At 41.9% G+C, this 19,829-nt stretch overlaps 1 protein-coding gene across 7 annotated transcripts in view; it reads left to right on the plus strand.

Moving 5' to 3' along the window:
- The window catches only part of phf21ab (PHD finger protein 21Ab), a 73,639-nt gene that overhangs the window by 36,350 nt on the left and 17,460 nt on the right, over positions 1-19,829 (plus strand). For 5 of the 7 annotated variants that reach the window (XM_064930502.1, XM_064930510.1, XM_064930504.1 and 2 more), the window contains exons 7-13: positions 2,300-2,458; positions 4,362-4,619; positions 5,025-5,123; positions 13,880-14,197; positions 14,327-14,425; positions 17,119-17,170; positions 17,281-17,360. In XM_064930502.1, the coding sequence (XP_064786574.1) occupies positions 2,300-2,458; positions 4,362-4,619; positions 5,025-5,123; positions 13,880-14,197; positions 14,327-14,425; positions 17,119-17,170; positions 17,281-17,360 (1,065 nt within the window). The remainder of the gene's footprint in view (positions 1-2,299; positions 2,459-4,361; positions 4,620-5,024; positions 5,124-13,879; positions 14,198-14,326; positions 14,426-17,118; positions 17,171-17,280; positions 17,361-19,829) is intronic. The other 2 variants (XM_064930505.1, XM_064930506.1) reach the window with 2 other exon arrangements.

Consider the following 19,829-nt stretch of genomic DNA (forward strand, 5'->3'; position numbering starts at 1 on the left):
CATTACTGTGATTATGCCTGCCAGCTGTTCTGCGCATGCTCTGAGAACTCTCCCTGGAATCCCGTTGGGCCACTCGGCCTTGCAGGTGTTGACCTGATTTAAAGACCCTTCTCACGTCGGCCTCAGAGCGAGATCACCCAATCCTATGGGCCGAGTGACGGCCCTCACACCCGGCTCGATGTTGCAGTCAAAGCGTGCACAGAATGCATCGAGTTCGTCTGGTCGAAAGGCATCGTTGGAGAGATCACGGTTGGGTCTTCCTTTTGTAATCTGTAATGGACTGTAGCCCCTGCCACATGAGGCAGGCGTCGGGTGCCTGTGTAATATGATTCCACCTTATTCCTATATTGTCCTTTTGCTCTTTTGATGACTCTGCGGAGGTCATACCAGGACTTCTTGTACTTATTCCTGTCCTCGGCCGTAGCCTCAGGGTTGTCTACGATAGCTCTGTGTTGTTAGCTTGTCAATGTTATCGGCGTAGTCTCTAAACATATTTCAATTTGCACTAGCAAAGCAGTCCTGAAGCATAACCTTGGATTCTGGTGACCATTTATCAACGGAGTGAATCGTGGATGCTTCCTGTTTCAGCATCTGCTTGTAAACAGGAAGCAAGAGTACAGAGCCATGATCTGATTTGCCGAATGGCGAACGAGGGAGGGCCTTGTATGCTTGGTTGTGGGTAGAATCGCAGTGGTTTAGGACTTTATCGCCCCTAGTGGTGTTGGAGACGTGTTGTCTGAACTTGTCTCAGTGATGCCAAATTTAAAATCGCCGGCAAACAGAAAGGCAGCCTCTGACTTGGTAATGTCTGAAGAAGCCGCACTATAGTAGGTCTATGTGCTGTATGGACCATGTGGTGTGGTTTTTCCCCCCCCCTTTTTTTTCTCCCCTTTCCTGCTTCTCAGGGGCATATAAGAACTTCCCTCCCTCTGCCTCCAGCTGAGCCCTCCTGGCTGTCTCCCTCCAATGTGGAGGGCTCTAACAAAGGTTACTAAGAGCTCAAGTGTAGCTCTCAAGTGTCCACAGGACGAGACCGTTTCAATCGCATCTTTGAGAGTTGCCCTTTGATGGGCTAGTAGGCTATTTATACCGACCATAAAGATGTTTTTCCCCCAGATTCTCCTACAACGGCTGTCTTGTTTGCTGTTGAGGTAATAGGGCCAACTATGGATGTCAGACTTGATTTATAACCCTATTTGATTAACAGTATTTAAGGCTACCCCCTGCCAGGTCCCATAAAAAGGACAAACACACAGTAAATCGTCCCCCCCACCCCCCACCCTCGGCTGCTGTTTTAAAGGACTCTTGATTAACATGGAAATTGGCTTCTTGGCAAGAACACCAAGCCATGTCTCTCCGGGAAAAAACTGCCAACAGCCTGAAGCATGAAAGGCAGCAAAGCGATTTGCTGAATCTCTTGTTTGTAGCACGTTTTGTTAGATTGGCTCTGCAAAACCACTTTAGGCGCATCCCACTTTTCTTTCTTCAAGCGAAACCCTCCAATGCAGAAAAAAAAGAGCAAAAGCTCTATGCAGACTGCAGATAATATAATGAGCAAAGAGAAGCAGTTGGAAGTACAATTCCCCCCCCCCCCCCAAGAACAGGAGACGGTGCATTTGCTTGCTTCAGACCAGCGCACGTCGTGGTTTTCCTCCTGTAAATACATATCCAATGGCCTAAGTCAGGTTCCATGGGTAAATATTTACCAAAAATTAAGAATGTGCACTGCAACAGTACTTATTTCATATTTGCTTGCTCCCCAGTCTCTACCCTTCCTCAGAGTAGATCTAATTCCCTGTCCGGAAGAGCATTTTGTGTCTTCATAATAGCGGAATTAGCCGTTGAAGTGACTTGGCAGTGTCGTAGCTGCTAATTAGCTTTTTTTACTCTTGTGAGAGCTGCAGTTGATGCCAAGGTGAAAGGTCAGAGTCAACTCGAATTTAAGTCATGGAAGCCTGTTTGATCTTGAAGCCGAGGAACCATCATCACATTTTGGTATTCTCAACGTGAAATAACCAACTTGGTCAATGTAAAACTAAAGAAAGTTCTAAATGTGCAGTGGTTTTGATTTGACATCCAATTGTTTGCAAATGTTAATGAGTCTTGTTTAGTTACTCATACATTTTGTGAGTGGTGGGGTCATGGCTAAAAAGGAGGTTACCCGAGCACCTTGTGCTGCGACTTCTTGACACACTTCTCTCCCTATCCGCTACACCCCTCCCCTCTGCTTTCCCCATCCTATACACCCCTCTTTCTCTCCCCCTCTACTCTCTCTCCCCCTCTCCCTTCTGTTCTCCAGAAAAAGGTGGTGGAGCAGCTGAGGAAGGACCTGCTGGTGAAACAGGAGCCGGAGGTGAAGGTTCAGGTGCTGGCTACAGACAAACACGTCCTCCAGATCCCCTCCTCCACTACTCTGCAGGCCCTACAGCAGACCACACACACCCAGGCCCTGCAGCAGGTAGCCACACAAGTCCACAGACACTGTCGACCTCTACTCAATTGCTTGTTATGTTGCACAGAGGCTCGTAACTTTGCAGTAGCCTACACAAGGTTTGCCAAATTCCCTAGGTTTTCAGAAATCCCCGTTAGTGGAACGTTGCAATGGAGAGATGTAGAATTTTTGGTCATGTTTGTGGAATTTTGCAAACCTAGCCTCAAACTTGTCAGTGTTCACAAACTTGTACTACTATAGAGCAGGGGACTTCAACCACTTCTTTCCCAGGGACCCCCTCCCAGGAAAAATGGCGACCCAGGGAGCCCCATCATACGTTAGCAAAAAATGGTCTTATCATCAGGTCAATGATAATGGCAAGGAAAAGTAATTAACATTTGTAAATGAATAGATTTTGACCTCCCACAATATAATTGGAAGAGGAAGTGTAAACTTGAACAGCCTGTTTTCTAGAAAGGTAACTCCAAACACATTTTATTGTTTAGCTGGTTAATCGACTAAGGTCGATGTTCACACGGAAATCTAATTGGCATAATAAAATAATCCCAATAAAAGTCTGTCATCTTAAGCTAAAGATGTGTTATTTTACATTGGATGTATCTCAATCCACCGCATCCACCTATGTAACACTTCCCCGTTGTGGTGAAAGGTGACCGAGCTTGAGCGGTGTTCGTCAGACCATGAGACATCCGGAAAATCGGTCTTCACACATAATCGTTTGTAGCGTCCGAACGGTTTGGCCTAAGACCCCTCTATGTAAAGATGAGACACTAACGAGCACGTACATGTTGCTCTCGGGCGCCCACAGGCCTCAAGACTCATCTGAAAGTCCCCCGGGTACCAGTTGAACAAATGTATGGGAGTGTTTAGTGTAAATAAATAAAAAAAATAGGGGTTTAAATACATTTTACATTTGTTTTGATATTTCAAGGGGTCTCAAAGTTCTAAATCAATGACTTTTTTTTTTAAACAATCCCATATAGCTTAGTAAACACACCCGCCCCCCCGGCCCAGTTTAGACGGTCTCCGGCTATATATATCTTATCTTGACAGACTCTTCAGAACACACCTCCTTTAGAACAGATAGTCCCCCTCAAAAAATCTATGTAGTGAATCTGTTATTCAATACTAATATTGGCTAATAGCAGCAAGGCCAAAAAATACATTTTCATCAATTATTTTTCGGAATTGTTTTTGATACTACAAGGGGTCTTTTACATTTTTTAAATCGAATAGAAAAATGGTCCTTGGTATGAGCTTCTTAAAACAATTAAATCACCCTAAGAAACACCATCAGAGGCCCCTGGTCAAAAGTGTCTGACTTTCTGGGTTGTTCCTTGTACTGACATTAGTTACGTTATGAGATGTCCTTCAGCGATGCCAGTTCTTTTCGGCAGTACTTCTTCGTTCTCAGACCTTGCAAACCTCGATCCCCACTAGACGGACACAGCTGTAAAACCTCAAACCTACGTCATTCATGGCTCTGTAGATTTATCTCTAGCTCTTAGCGCAATGGGAAGTGCTCAGCTGGCAGGTTTCCTGTGGCGTTTGATGTAATCAGAGCTGCGTATGTCTGCGGCGCTCCTCTGGCTCAAGCCTGCCTTCATGGCAATGGGAAACGACTTGGCCGATAGACTTGCTGACTAGGCCCTGTTCCTCTGGGTCCTGTTGAGGAGGGAGGTAGGGGATTGAGGAAAGGGAGGGGACTCCCTACAGGGAATGGTTTGAAGTTAGCCCTAGTATTGAGTCCCCAGGCTTCACATTACAACATTTGTTGTATCTAGCTTAAGCAATCTCACTTTTCCACTCCCTTTTTCAACACAATCTCATTACTCTCTTCTATTTTTCTCTGTGCTCCGATGAATCAACTATTTCCTTCTTTCTTTCCTTTCGCTCCTCTCTCTGTCAGAAGACGCTGACAGTCACCCCAGTCATCTCCACTAAGACTCTACCTGTAGTGCTGAAAGCTGCCACTCCCACCATGCCTTCCTCTGTTGTGGCACAGCGCCCTGCCACCGTCGCCATGGTCGCTGCCATCAGCCATGCCTCCAAGCCTAGTATCGTCAACTCCAATTCCCAGAACACACCAGTGAACCTTCAGGTGGCTAGCAAATTGACCAATCAGTGTTTTGAGCCCGTCCGACTGGTGTCGAAGAATGCACTTGTGGTAAGGGTCATTCATTTCCTATCATTGTCATCTTTTCTAGTTCAACTCTTTCAAACACTTATATTATAACTGGTAGCAGTTTGGGGACCCCAAAGTGTTTTCAAATTAAGCAGTAAAGATTCAATCTGTTTTTTTTTTGGTCTCTTACAAAGTTTATTAGAGCAAAGTGGCTAGAACGTGTTTCCTGTGTAGATGTGTATGGAAATATGCATGGTCAAAATTGAGATTTATTGAAAACCATGTCTCTTAATGAGGAGGTGCTTTGGGGCAGTGGTGTGTGGTGGCGCTTGGTACAAAGTCATCTTTCTCTCTGTAAAACTACTTGCAGAAGTTGATGAGTATAGATATATTATTGTCTGCAGCTCAGGTAGAGAGAATACAGTATTTGCTGTGGTTTTGTCTCAGGTGCAGGCCACCACCACCCCCACCTCAGCACAGCCAATCAAAGTTCCTCAGTTTGTCCCTCCTCCTAGACTGACGCCTCGACCCACCTTTCAACCACAGGTGCGTCCCAGTAAGATCCGCCCCCTAACCTTAATCCCCACCAACAAAGATTTTCTATTATATTGACATGATAGTGAAGTGACCGCTCTAACAATGGAAATGCATGTCCTCAAATGTGGAAGACAGGTGGGAGGAGGCCATGTGGCAGACGGGAGAATGCCATGTGTGTCCACCTATATCAGTGCATTGGTAACAACCATTACGGAACTTACATTAGATCAAATAAGCTTTTTAGCAAATTAGCTATTACATTTTTTGGTTGACCAAATTTGACACTCATTGACCTCCATACAAAAATTTGTGGGGTTATTTTACTATGAAAATATATGCACTCACTACTGTAAGTCGCTCTGGATATGAGCGTCTGCTAAATAAATTACATGTACATTATCGTGGACAGATTTTGGGCAGTTAAAACCTCTCACTTTGCCGCTTCCACTCTGCCATCAATACAATCCAATGTGAGAGTGGCCACATGAAATTTAAGCTTTTAACTCAGCAGTCACTAGAGGGCGACAGTGTACACAAGGACAGTGCAGTCAGGCTTGGCTCCAAGTTATTGTTTGTTGCTTTTTTCATAACCTTTCCTCTTGTCTTCTATTGCTTTCAGAATGTGTGCTTGTGTTGTTGCATTTGTCTGTGTCAATACATTCCTTTGCTGCTGTTGTGTGTCTGTGTTTATGGTGAAATCTCTTGTCCAGCAGCTTCTGAATGTTTTGCGTTTTGGCTGTTGGTATAAGGGTAATTGCACGGTAACAGAGTGATGCTGAGACTCAAATGTTTCACTTTTAAAATGTATGTTAAACAAAACCAATGATTGCTAAGTTAAACAAACCATACAACTCTATAGCTTGATGTACAAGGACTACTTTTAACAATTTCCACAGAACATTTGACAAACACATTTACCCGAAGACCAGTGCAGATCAGGGTTTCCGTTTGGAAAATGTGGTCAGACATTTTTTAGGATTAAAAAAAATATATATATTTACCGGCCATTTTGAGAAATTTGCGGGACCCATATACTATGTGTTCATAACCCATTAGGGCATCCACCCACGGTGCTCAGAATGACGGAAATCACATTTAGATTATGGTAAGGGCTCTTAACAGAAAATGCAACTCATGTAACGAAGAAGCAAATAAAATGTCATTTTCAAACGTTTGCCAAAGTGCAATTCACGAGAAAAGACCATTCTAAACAGCGCACCTGATAGCGGTTCCAGATGTCACAGAGACCTGTTAGAAACTTAGAGGGGAATCTAAAGATGCAACAACTATGATGGTTTGCTAATATGACACAGATTGTGCTTCTGGACAACGAAAGAAAGTTGATATGAAAACCAATAGAACTGGAGAGAAATGTCATAGCAGCGGAAAATGGAAATAAATTGGCCGAAATTATATAATTACCCCCGTCTGTACAGAAATAAATAAAATGATTCTAAATATTTCATCAGAAAGCCTGACTTGGCCACAGAGGAATCGAGGATCATTAATTTATTTACATTTTTTTATGTTGCTGTGGATTGTTTCAAATCACGAGCTCGTAGGCCTATGCCTATTGGGGAAGTCTGCAATTTGGGCATGGCAATAGGCCTAGCAGATTATTGACTTGCTGCTGTCAGTGAAAAGCATCTAAAATATATGTGTGAAGAAATTGTCTTCAGTACAATAAAAAAAAAATTGAAGATATAGGCGAGTCTCTCTCCAGAATGGCGCCGCTATCTCCCACAAATTCTTGCGCAGTTTTAAATTTTTTATTTATTTTACCTTTATTTAACTAGGCAAGTTAGTTAAGAACAAATTCTTATTTTCAATGACTGCCTAGGAACAGTGGGTTAACTGCCTGTTCAGGGGCAGAACAACAGATTTGTACCTTGTCAGCTTGGGGATTTGAACTTGCAACCTTCCGGTTACTAGTCCAACACTCTAACCACTAGGCTACCCTGCCGCCCAGTCATTGTTTCATTGAGTGAATTGTTTGCCCTTCAACTTTTCGGAGGGGGGGGGTCAATTCTCCATTACATAAGTCACCAGTAGTAAATGACCGTTAGTCCCTGTCAGTAGGTTACATACATTTCTGTTAATGCATGTATTATTTACAGTCTCATCATTCACGGGGTGGAAATGTTTGCACAGTTCACAACCTGCTACACCTATAGAAACAAGTTTTGGTTTATTTCATAATATGTCTTTAGTTTGGAGTGCTCCATGTGAGGAATGAGTGTGTCAGGTTTCTCTGTCATGATAATGTTGAGGTAGCGAGCGCGCCTGAGCATAGAAGTACCTGGCCCGCTGCGTGGAAATGTAGGGGTGGTTTTTAATTTTTTTTTTAACATCCGTTCCGAATTATAATATATCAGCTTCAATTTATTTTTGGCAATTGCCAGTTTACAGAAACCCTGGTCCAGATGCAAAGTTTAACAGAATGACAATTTGTTCTGCTTGTGCCATCATTCTGTTACCAGACTTTGTGTCTGCACTGTTCTTCGATTATTATTTTTTTAAAAATTTTTTTAGTAGTCGTGCATAGTTGCATGTTTTGTTAAACCCTTTAAAACCCATAGCGGCCGTCAACTGCCTTTCTTCAAATGACTTTAGCCGCTGGGAACAGTCTTGTTTTTCTAACAAAAATATTGGTGTCAAATATCGTAAAATGTAGTTGCTAACAACTTGTCGTATTCGCGTGGCTGTTGTCATCAACCGGAAACTGGGGTATGTTTTCATTTGGACTTTTAAAAGTTGCGCCGAGCGGCCACGATTTTTCACTGTGGACACGTCCTTGCACTTTGAAAGTGATGATGTCGAGGTGAGTGAAATAAGTAAACAGCAGATATGTTAGATGCTGTGAAACAGCTCTCAGCTTAGCAAATCCTGTCATGATGAGCACATCAACAGTGGGGCAGGAGCTTGAATGATTGCTGTCTCTCATGGAAATAATTGCAGTGTTTTGCTGGATATAGTCTAGAGGTTGACTGATTAATTGGTAAGGCAGATTAATTGTGGCTGATTTCAAGTTTTCATAACAATCGGTAATCTGCATTTTTGGACAGCGATTATGGCCGATTACATTGCAATCCACGAGGAGACTGCGTGGCAGGCTGACCACCTGTTACGCGAGTGCAGCAAGGAGCCAAGGTAAGTTGCTAGCTAGCATTAAACTTATCTTATAAAACAACAATCACTCTTAACATAATCACTAGTTAACTACACATGGTTAATGATATTACTAGTTTAACTAGCTTGTCCTGCGTTGCATAGAATCAATGTGGTGCCTGTTAATCTGTCATCGAATCACAGCCTACTTTGCCAAACGGGTGATGATTTAACAAAAGCGCATTAGCGTCAGGGTATATGCAGCAGTTTGGGCCGTCTGACTTGATGCAAACTGTGTGAAGACCATTTCTTCCTAACAAAGACCGTAATTAATGTGACATAATTATGACATAACATTGAAGGTTGTGCAATGTAACAGCAATATTTAGACTTAGGGTTGCCACCCGTTCGATAAAATACAGAATGGTTCCGTATTTCACTGAAAGAATAACAGTTTTGTTTTCTAAATCATAGTTTCCGGGTTTGACCATATTAATGACCTAAGACTCGTATTTCTGTGTGTTTATTATATTATAATTAAGTCTATGATTTCATATTTAATAGAGCAGTCTGACTGAGCGGCGGTAGGCAGCAGCAGGCTCGTAAGCATTTATTCAAACAGCACTTTACTGCATTTGCCAGCAGCTCTTCGCGATGCTTGAAGCACAGCGCTGTTTGATTTCAAGCCTATCAACTTCCGAGATTAGGCTGGTAATACTATAGTGCCTATAAGAACATCCAATTGTCCGTATATGAAATGCAAATGGTATAGAGAGAAATAGTCTAACTACAACTAAAAACTTCTTAACTGGGAATATTGAAGAGTCATGTTAGAAGGAACCACCGGCTTTCATATGTTGTCATGTTCTGAGCAAGAAACTTAAACGTTAGCTTTTTAACATGGCACATATTGCACTTTTAATTTCTTCTCGAACACTGTCTTTGCATTATTTAAACCAAATTGAACATGTTTCATTATTTATTTGAGACTAAATTGATTATATTGATGTATTATATTAAGTTAAAATAAGTTAATTCAGTATTGTTGTAATTGTCATTATTACAATATATATATATATATTTTTTTTACTCCTCCTTGCACAAAGGCGGAGGTAGCGGTCCTGCTGCTGGGTTGTTGCCCTCCTATGGCCTCCTCCACGTCTCCTGATGTACTGGCCTGTCTCCTAAATCGGCCAATTACTCGGTATCGGCTTTTCTTTGGTCATCCAGTAATCAGTATCGGTGTTAAAATCATAATCGGTTGACCTCTAATATAGTCAGGTAACTAGTTGGCTGTTGTCTTATTTCTACCAATTTAATTCATATGGAAACGCCCCAAGCTTCTTCCTATAGCTAGCTAGTTTGTCAGACAAGAAAAGTTGTATGTGGCGGTAAATTTGGTCTGCGTTTGCGAAGCTCCAAACTCAGCTGTCACTTTCAGATAGACAACCAACTAACTAGCCACCAAAATGGAGATGAAAGTAATTTGTGTTTCTGTTGGACTTAGGTCCGGGTTTGTCAAGTTTGCTAGGTACAGATGTTCATAGGATATACACTGCTCAAAAAAACACTAAAATACACACATCCTACCTCTGAATGAATGAAATATTCTTATTAAATACTTTTTTCTTTACATAGTTGAATGTGCTGACAACAAATTCACACAAAAATGATAAATGGAAATCAAATTTATCAACCCATGGAGGTCTGGATTTGGAGTGTAGTGTGTGTGGCCTCCACGTGCCTGTATGACCTCCCTACAACGCCTGGGCATGCTCCTGATGAGGTGGCAGATGGTCTTCTGAGGGGTCTCCTGCCAGACCTGGACTAAAGCATTCGCCAACTCCTGGACAGTCTGTGGTGCAACGTGGCGTTGGTGGATCGAGCCGAGACATGATGTCCCAGATGTGCTCAATTGGATTCAGGTCTGGGGAACGGGCGGGCCAGTCCATAGCACCAATGCCTTCCTCTTGCAGGAACTGCTGACACATTCCAGCCACATGAAGTCTAGCATTGTCTTGCATTAGGAAGAACCCAGGGCCAACCGCACCAGCAAATGGTCTCACAAGGGGTCTGAGGATCTCATCTCGGTACCTAATGGCATTCAGGCTACCTCTCTCGAGCACATGGAGGGCTGTGCGGCCCCCCAAAGAAATGCCACCCCATACCATGACTGACCCACCGCCAAACCGGTCATGCTGGAGGATGTTGCAGGCAGCAGAACGTTCTCCACGGCGTCTCCAGACTGTCACGTCTGTCACGTGCTCAGTGTGAACCTGCTTTCATCTGTGAAGAGCACAGGGCGCCAGTGGCGAATTTGCCAATCTTGGTGTTCTCTGGCAAATGCCAAACGTCCTGCACGGTGTTGGGCTGTAAGCACAACCCCTACCTGTGGACGTCGGGCCCTCATACCACCCTCATGGAGACTGTTTCTGACCGTTTGAGCAGACACATGCACATTTGTGGCCTGCTGGAGGTCATTTTGCAGGGCTCTGGCAGTGCTCCTCCTGCTCCTCCTTGCACAAAGGCAGAGGTAGTGGTCCTGCTGCTGGGTTGTTGCCCTCCTACGGCCTCCTCCACGTCTCCTGATGTACTGGCCTGTCTCCTGGTAGTGCCTCCATGCTCTGGACACTACGCTGACCGACACAGCAAACCTTCTTGCCACAGCTCGCATTGATGTGCCATCCTGGATGAACTGGTCACCACCTGGAGAACCACTCCTTTATTGGGGGTGTCTTGCTAATTGCCTATAATTTCCACCTGTTGTCTATTCCATTTGCACAACAGCAAGTGAAATTTATTGTCAATCAGTGTTGCTTCCGAAGTGGACAGTTTGATTTCACAGAAGTGTGATTGACTTGGAGTTACATTGTGTTGTTTAAGTGTTCCCTTTATTTTTTTGAGCAGTGTACATTGCCTCCTTTTCCTATTATATGACAACCTAGCTGTCGCTTTAGGGTAGATGCCTGTGCAGTTGAGCTCAATAATATTGCGTTGCAGTGATATTTGTTTACATTGCCAGTGAAAAACTTGCTTGTTTTGTCATGTTTCTACCCATTCAATTCATTTGGAAACTGTCCCAGCTTCGTAACTAATCAGCCAACACTGGCAAACTCTGTAGTTAGTCTGTCAGGAAAGAAAACGAGTTGAAGGCGACATTGTGCTTCGCTCATAATGCTGTCACTTGATCGTCTCACTCCCTCCCCACAAAGACAAACATCTAACTATGCCCATCGAAGTAGATGAGGTAATATTCTAAACGTGTTTGGCTAAATTGCACAGTCATCTTTGTTATCTTTTTCTTTCAACATCCTATATAAACAATAGTTGATGCGTGGCGGGAGAGGAACATGGAGAGAAGGATGCAGAGGAAGAGCAAGAGGAGGAAGCAAGCAGAGGGAGAGCATACCCAAGAAGGGAGCCTATGTTTCCATGGAGTGCGCCTGCCCCAAGTCCCACCATTGTTCACCCTTGAGCTACACAGCTTGGTCCTAAAGTGACTGTGAAAGGGGTTTTGGAGTTGTTTTTAAGTGGTATGAGTCAGGTTTTTTTTTTTTCTCTCCCACATCTGGTGTTTAAACATCAACCTGTCCGTCGCCACATATAATTTACTGAGGAGTTGTCAAAGTAGGCTACTATTTCAACTTTTTTGTCAGACCTAGTCTGTACTAAATCTTACTTAGAGAGGTAATCTACATTTTGAAATACTCTGAATAGTTGTTTGCATTTTTACATTGTTACAGTAGTAAGAATCTTTGTCAATACAATGGCCTACTTTGTGTGGGTGCGTTTAGATTTTTTTCCTCTTAATGCAACAAGTATTAGATGAAGATTTAACTGAATTGTTGTCAAAGTAAGCTACTATTTCTGCATTTGGTGTCAGGCCTGATCGGTACTAAATCTTATTGAGAGAGGTTATCTTCATTTTGATATAGTTATTTACATTGTTACAGAAGTAAGTCATTAGCAGTTAAATAGCCTACTTTGTTTGGATTTTGAAATGCATTCTGAATTGTCCTCTCGTCACATTTTTTGATAATTTTAAATATTTATGTGTAAATACTATTTCTACGTATAATATTTTATACTTGATACATTTTGAGTGAGTAACTTAGTCAAATTTACTACAATTTGAATACTCAAGTTTTATGTTGTGTGTTTATCGTTTTTTGATAGTGAGAGTCTTTACACAATGAAAGACAAAATGAATGTTATTCCTATAGGCATGAATGTGGTGTCATATTAAAGAGGTTGTGCTCTTTAAAACTACACTGAACAAAAAATATAAATGCAACATGTTAAGTGTTGGTCTTGTGTTTTGTGAGCTGAAATAAAAGATCCCATAAATGTTCTATACGCACAAAAAGTGTATTTCTCTCAAATGTTGTGCATACATTTGTTTACATCCATGTTGGTGAGCATTTCTCCTTTGCCAAGATAATCCATCCACCTGACGTGGCATATCAAGAAGCTGATTGAACCGCATAATCATTAGACAGGTGCAGCTTGTGCTGGGGACAATAAAAGGTGCGGTTTTGTCACACAACACAATGCCACAGATATCGTGTCGAGATCCTGAGGCCCATTGTCGTGCTATTCATCCTTCGCCATCACCTCATGTTTCAGCATAATGCACTGCCCCATGTCTCAAGGATCTGTACACAATTTCTGGATGCTGAAAATGTCCCAGTACTTCTATGGTCTGCATACTCACCAGACATGTCACCCATAGAGCATGTTTGGGATGCTCTGGATCGACGCGTACAACAGTGTATTCTATTCCTGCCAATATTCAGCAACTTTGCATGTCCATTGAAGAGGGACAACATTCCACAGGCCACAATCAACAGCCCAGTCATGGGAAATCCATAGATTAGGGTCTAATGAATTCATTTAAATTGACTGATTTCCTTATATGAACTGTAACTCATTGAAATCTTTGAAATTGTTACGTTTACTTTTGTTTGTGTGTAATTTATCTTTGTTTTTGTGCTATGTCTGTTTTGAAATATGTTATTTGTTTTATCTTAAACTCTTAATTCTAGAATGTTGCTGTAGATTATTATTGAGGTCTAAAGGATTACATTTGCAATTATTGATTTTTGTTTCACATCTTGAAGTGAAAAATCGGAGTCTCTGTATCACTCATTTACCGTGGAATTGCCCATAACCTGTTTTTAACCCTGGGTGTGAACGTTTGATTTAATGCCTTGTTATTAAGGTGTGTAATGCCACTGGGAGCTCAGCATCCCTCAACAGTGGGCTCATTCTTAGTCAAGCTTTAGGCATTCCGGTCCAGCGCGACTCACAGTAAGTCCATCCAACCAGGGGGTTAAACTAAATCGGAACATTGGCAAAACCACAAAGGTTACCAGTGTTTTTTGCTGGTTTTGATTGAGTTCCTTTTAAAAATGAATGACTGCTCACATCTGTGGTGTCACTTTTACTTACAACTGACTTACCTAAGTGTTCTTAGTCAAGTGGCGACTGTAGTATGCCTCCATCTACAGTCGGTGATATCTCAGCACCACGTTGGCATTACCTGTCCCTGGTCAGTCCCTTTTACACATGTTTATGAAGACCCCTAAGCTCCAAAATGACACGTAATGCCTTATCGACTAATTGGCTAATCTTTGACCCCTATCCTCCCGACTCAGGTCCGTCCGAAGCCCGTCACGCCCAATAACAACGTGCCAATCGCCCCGGCACCCCCTCCGGCCATGATGGCGGCGCCCCAGTTGCTCCAGCAGGGCCCGGTGATGCTGACCACCAAGTTGAGCTCCTCGCTGACCTCCAGCGCCGGGCCCATCCACCAGGTGCGCATTGTCAACGGCCAGCCATGTGCTTCCGCTGGCGCCAAAAGTGGCCAGCACACAGGCACTGTGACAGGCATCGTTATCACGGCCCCGGCATCGGCACGCCTCGCCACCCCCAAGCAGACACTGCAGATCAGCAGCCTCTCCTCAGACAACAAGGTCAGTACCATGGTTAGGGGATGGGGAAAGCGACTTGTCTCCTTTTCAGAATTGAAGTCATTCTACACTTAACTCTTACTTTGTTGGTTTGTGATTTGAGAGCTTTGTTTTCCTCTCACATGTTTCCAGGCTGTTAAAGCTCACAGGGGATTGGAGCAGAAAATGTTGGCAAGCAGCACCCCTCCTCTGTCTCCAGCACCCAGACCGAAGAGAGAGGACAATCCTCAGGTACACTGGAGTTGGCACTAATGCTTCATTGTAAACTTGGGATCAAACCAGCATAACAAATGCATACTTTTACATTTTGGGGAGTATCAGCTTACTGATAGAACCTCAGTTTTAGACAATACTTCACAGATAACATTATGTAATGAGGCAGGCTCTGCCAAAGATACAGTATAAACATATCAAGTAAATTATAGATGGTGCCTTCAGAAAGTATTCACACCCCTTGACTTTTTCCACATTTTGTTGTTACAAACTGGGATTAAAATGGATTTGTACAGTTTTTTTTCTGTCAGAGATCTAGCCAAAATACACAAGGTAAAACACAGGAGGTAAAAATATATGAAAAATGAAACACATCTTGATTAGAAAAGTATTCCTTGAGTCAATACATGTTAGAATCATGACAGTTGTGAGTATTTTTGGGTAATTCTAAGAGCTTTGCACACCTGGATTGTACAATATTATTTACAAATTCTTCAAGCTCTGTCAATTTGGTTGTTGATCATTGCTATACAGCCATTTTCAAATCAACTAAAACTAGGCCACTTAGGAACATACAATGTCGTCTTGGTAAGCAACTCCAGTGTATATTTGGCCTTGTGTTTTAGGTTATTGTCCTGGTCAAAGGTGAATATTTCTCTGTGTCTGTTGGAAAGCAGACTGAACCAGGTTTTCCTCCGCGATTTTTTTCCTTTGCTTAACTCGATTCCGTTTCCTTTTAATATAAAAATAACTCCCTATTAATTTCCGATGACAAGCCTACCCATAACATGATGCAGCCACTTCCATGCTTGAAAATATGAAGAGTAGTATTCAGTGATGTTGTGTTCAATTTGCCCCAAACATAATACTTTGTACACTGGACATGAAGTTAATTTCTTTGCCACATTTTTATCAGTTTTACTTTAGTGCCTTGTTGCAAACAGGATGCATGCTTTGGAATATTTGTATTCTGTACAGGCTTCCTCCTTTTCACTCTGTCAGTTATGTTAGTATTGTGGTGTAGCTACAATGTTGTTGATCCATCCTCAGTGTTCTATCACAGCCATTCAACTTTAACTGTTTTAACGGTTTTAAAATCACCATTGGCCTCATTGTGAAATCCCTGAGCGGTTTCCTTCCTCTCCGGCAACGGAGTTGGGAAGAACGCCTGTATCTTTGTAGTGACTGGGTGTATTGATACAGCAAGTCACTATCCACGTGTAATTCATTACTTCACCATGCTCAAAGGGATAGGCCTATTCCATTTTTAACAATCTACCAATAGGTGCCCTTTGCAAGGCATTGGTCTTTGTGGTTGGATCTGTGTTTGAAGTTCACTACTCAACTGAGGGACCTTACAGATAATTGCATGCTATACAATGCCTTCGGAAAGTATTCAGACCACTTGACTTTTTCCACATTTTGAGTTTACAACCTTATGACAAGGCAAAAACAGTTTTTTTTTACATTTTTGCTAATTATTATAATTTAAAAATATGAAATATCACATTTAAATAAGTATTCAGACCCTTTACTCAGTACTTTGTTGAAGCAGTGATTACAACCTTGAGTCTTGGATATGAAGAAAAAAGCAATTACAACCTCAAGTCTTCTTAGGTATGATGCTTCAAGCTTGGCACACCTGTATTTGGGGAGTTTCTTCCATTTCTTCTCTGCATATCCTCTCAAGCTCTGTCAGGTTGGATGGGGAGTGTTGCTGCACAGGCATTTCCAGGTTTCTCCAGAGATGTTCAAGTCCGGGCTCTGGCTGGGCCACTCAAGGACATTCAGAGACTTGTCCTGAAGCCACTCGTGCCTTGTCTTGGCTGTGTGCTTAGGGTTATTGTCCTGTTGGACAGTCTGAGGTACTGAGCGCCCTGGATCAGGTTTTTATCAAGAATCTCTCTGTCCCTGCAAAACATCCCCACTGATGCTGCCACTACTATGCTTCACTGTAGGGATGGTTTAAGGTTTCCTTCAGACGTTCAATCTTGGTTTCATCAGACCAGAGAATCTGTTTTGTTTTTTAAAATAAATAAATAAACACCTCCCTCCCTCCCTGACCAATGCCCTTCTCCCCTGATTTCTCAGTTTGTCCGGTTGGCCAGCTCTAGGAAGATTATTGGTGGTTCCAAACTTCTTCAATCTCAGAATGATGGAGGCCACTGTGTTCTTGGTGACTTTCAATGCTGCAGATTTTTTTGGTACCCTTTTCCAGATCTGTGCTCGGCACAATCCTGTCTCAGAGCTCTACGGACATTTCCTTCGACCTCATGGCTTAGTTTTTGCTCTGACATGCACTGTCAGCTGTGGGACCTCATATAGAAAGGTGGACTTACCACAGGTGAATTTGCCACAGGTGAACGCCTATCAAGTTGTATAAACATCTCAAGGATGCTCAATGGAAACAGGATGCACCTGAGCTCAATTTCAAATCTCATAGCAAAGGGTCTAAATACTTATGTAAATAAGGTATTTCAGTTTATGTTTATAAATTGGCAAGAAATTAAAAATAAATTAAAAATGTTTTCACTTTGACATTTTGGGGTATTGTGTGTAGATTGAAAGAGGAAATAATAATCAATTTTACTGAGGATGTAACGTGAAAAAGTCAAGGGTGTGTGTTTTTAAATATATTTTTTAGGAATTCTCCTCACACAGGGCACCTTTTGTGGGGGGTTGTCCTAATACCCTTTTATTGTTTCCCCCAGAAACTTGCCTTCATGGTTGCCCTCGGACTTGTCACCCATGACCATATGGAAGGTAAGTGCTGCCGGTTAGGCCTAAATTAAATTCCAGTTGCTACATTCACCTACATTCCCTAGAAGTTTACACTGCAATGCTTGTATTAAGATGCTGCTCTTTGTTTATAGAAATTCAAAGCAGAAGGCAAGAGCGTAAGCGAAGAACAACGGCGAACCCGGTGTACAGTGGAGCTGTGTTTGAGCCCGAGGTATGGCTGTTCTTCTACTTATCACATTTTTTAAAAAAATGATAGTGTAACCACACATTACTACAACAACTGATACACAATCAATATTGGGCGGATTACTTAAAAAATAATTCAAAATGAATAAAGTAATCTGATTACTTTCACTTATAACACCCAGATGTTTTTAACAGCAGTTAACCCACTGCTCCTAGGCCGTCATTGAAAATAAGAATTTGTTCTTAACTGACTTGCCTAGTTAAATAAAGGTGTAAAAAAAAAAAACAGGCACCTACTATAGCATTATTTTATTTAGTAGCCTAAAATTAGTATTTCCAAATTGCGATGTGTGAGATTATGAAGGTCCCATCATTCACATGTTCTTTATGTGTGAGAGCATTGTCACAGGGCTCCATACTAAAGTTTTCAGCCCATTGCACCAAAAATTTGTGGCAGGGTCACGCAATAGACTAAATGTATAGCCAAATCATCTTTTAAAGTCATTCAACATGCTTCATTAAGAAGTGTACTGGACTAAGATGGTATGATTTAAGAAATTAATTGTTTAATCTAAAATGTCCAAGCAGAAAGGCATGATTCCAGATTTTTTTGGTGTGATTGTTGGGATTTTTGTTGTTTATTTGACTGTCAAGATGGGGTTCCAGAATTTCAAATTTTTTGTTCAATAGAGATTAATTTGTCTACATGGGGCACTAATGTCAAATAGCCCGGCTAATTCACCACCAGGGTAGTAGTAGCTAGATTGCTAACTCTCAATGATATATCCCAATATTTAGGTTACTGATAGGAGGCTAATATATATATATATATAATTTGAATGAAAAGGCCTATTCGCTCACCTTAAAAGAATACAAAAGAAGCCATCCACCCTTGATGGGCGATCAGCAGAACAACAATAGAATCTTTGAGAGCATGTGAGAAGTTTTGAATATGTGCTAAATGATAGCAATGCTGACAAATCAGCTCTTTTTAAGAATGTAACTGTAATCCAATGACATTTAAAAAAATATATATATTTTTTTTTAAGTAATCCAAGCTGATTAGTTTCTTCATAAACCGTGGCTACGGGTACAGAGATTTCGCCCATGCCCCCGCCGGCTCCTCCAGAGACCTCTTTCTTAATGCTAAATATCAGGATCACATTGTTATTTTACTGTTATTTTACACATACATTTGAAGCTGCTGCTCACACTCCGCCTCCCTTCGAGTTTCACTATTTTACTCACCTTCTGAACCATGAGGATGTAGCCTATGTCTCTGCCTCATATTTCTGAACAGCTGAAATAAAAACCCTGCGGCGATTTGAACGAACATTGTAAAATGTATATATTATCAAGGCTATAACCGGTGTCTGTCTGTTGTAACTGATATTGCAGTTGCACAGCAGGACACAGTCCCTACACTTTCGAGCAAAACAGTCAGCTTTTTGTGTGATGTAGGCTAATCTTTATAGTTGCTGCCATATCGTAGTTCCTGAGAAAAGAACGCCACTTGACTGCCTGTCTGTCTCCTGTGCAATTTAGGCAATATTGGCAAGGATGATTAAAAAAATAACATTGAATCGCTAATTAGACTGCATGTCTGTGTCTTGCTGTGTTCCACCTCTGGGCAGCCAAATGTTCTAGGCAGCTGAGCGTTTGTCCAGACCGGTAAAGAGTCTGAATGGGCAAGTTTGTTTTTGAATGGCCCAGTGCCATAGTAATGCCATATGTTGATATTGTGGCGAGAGGAAATATCTGCATGTAAGTCGGCAGCTAAGAAGAACATTAAGTCGCTAGACTGCCTGTTTGTGTTGTGCTTATGATTTTATTTGTATTCATTTAACCTTCATTTAACTAGGCAAGTCAGTTAAGAACAAATTCTTATTTTACAATGACCGCCTACCCCGACCAAACCCTCCCCTAACGACGCTGGGCCAATTGTGCGCAGCCCTATAGGACTCCCAATCACGGCCGGTTGTGATACATCCAGGGATCGAACCAGGGTCTGTAGTGACGCTTTTAGCTCTGTGATGCAGTGCCTTAGAGTGCTGCACCATTCGGGGGGGGTGCAGTATTTGCAACACTGACAACACATTTTGTACCAACATGTCGATTTAATGTTTTTTGTGTAAAACATGTAAATAGAAAAAACAATTGTTCTTATGCTAACTGAGGAATGGACTGCAGTAGTTCAAACAGTTTTGTATACAGCATGAAGTTTGCAGGCTACACTAGTGACCAGACAAAGGAAACCAAGGAGGGGAGAGAGGTAGCGGAGCACTCGGCACAGCAGCTACGTAGGCACTTGGCTACATAAAAAACAATATCCTGCACATGTGCAGAAATATCTATATTTTTAGCATAGGCAAATTGGGATACAGAAACTCCATACTTCATATCTGTAATCGGATAACGTATTCTCTATTACATGTAATCCATTACTACCCGACCCTGTACAAAATGTGTTTCTTATTAGGTTGAATGCCAGTGC

The sequence above is a fragment of the Oncorhynchus masou genome, chromosome 22, assembly GCF_036934945.1.
Source record: "Oncorhynchus masou masou isolate Uvic2021 chromosome 22, UVic_Omas_1.1, whole genome shotgun sequence".
NCBI lineage: Eukaryota > Metazoa > Chordata > Actinopteri > Salmoniformes > Salmonidae > Oncorhynchus > Oncorhynchus masou.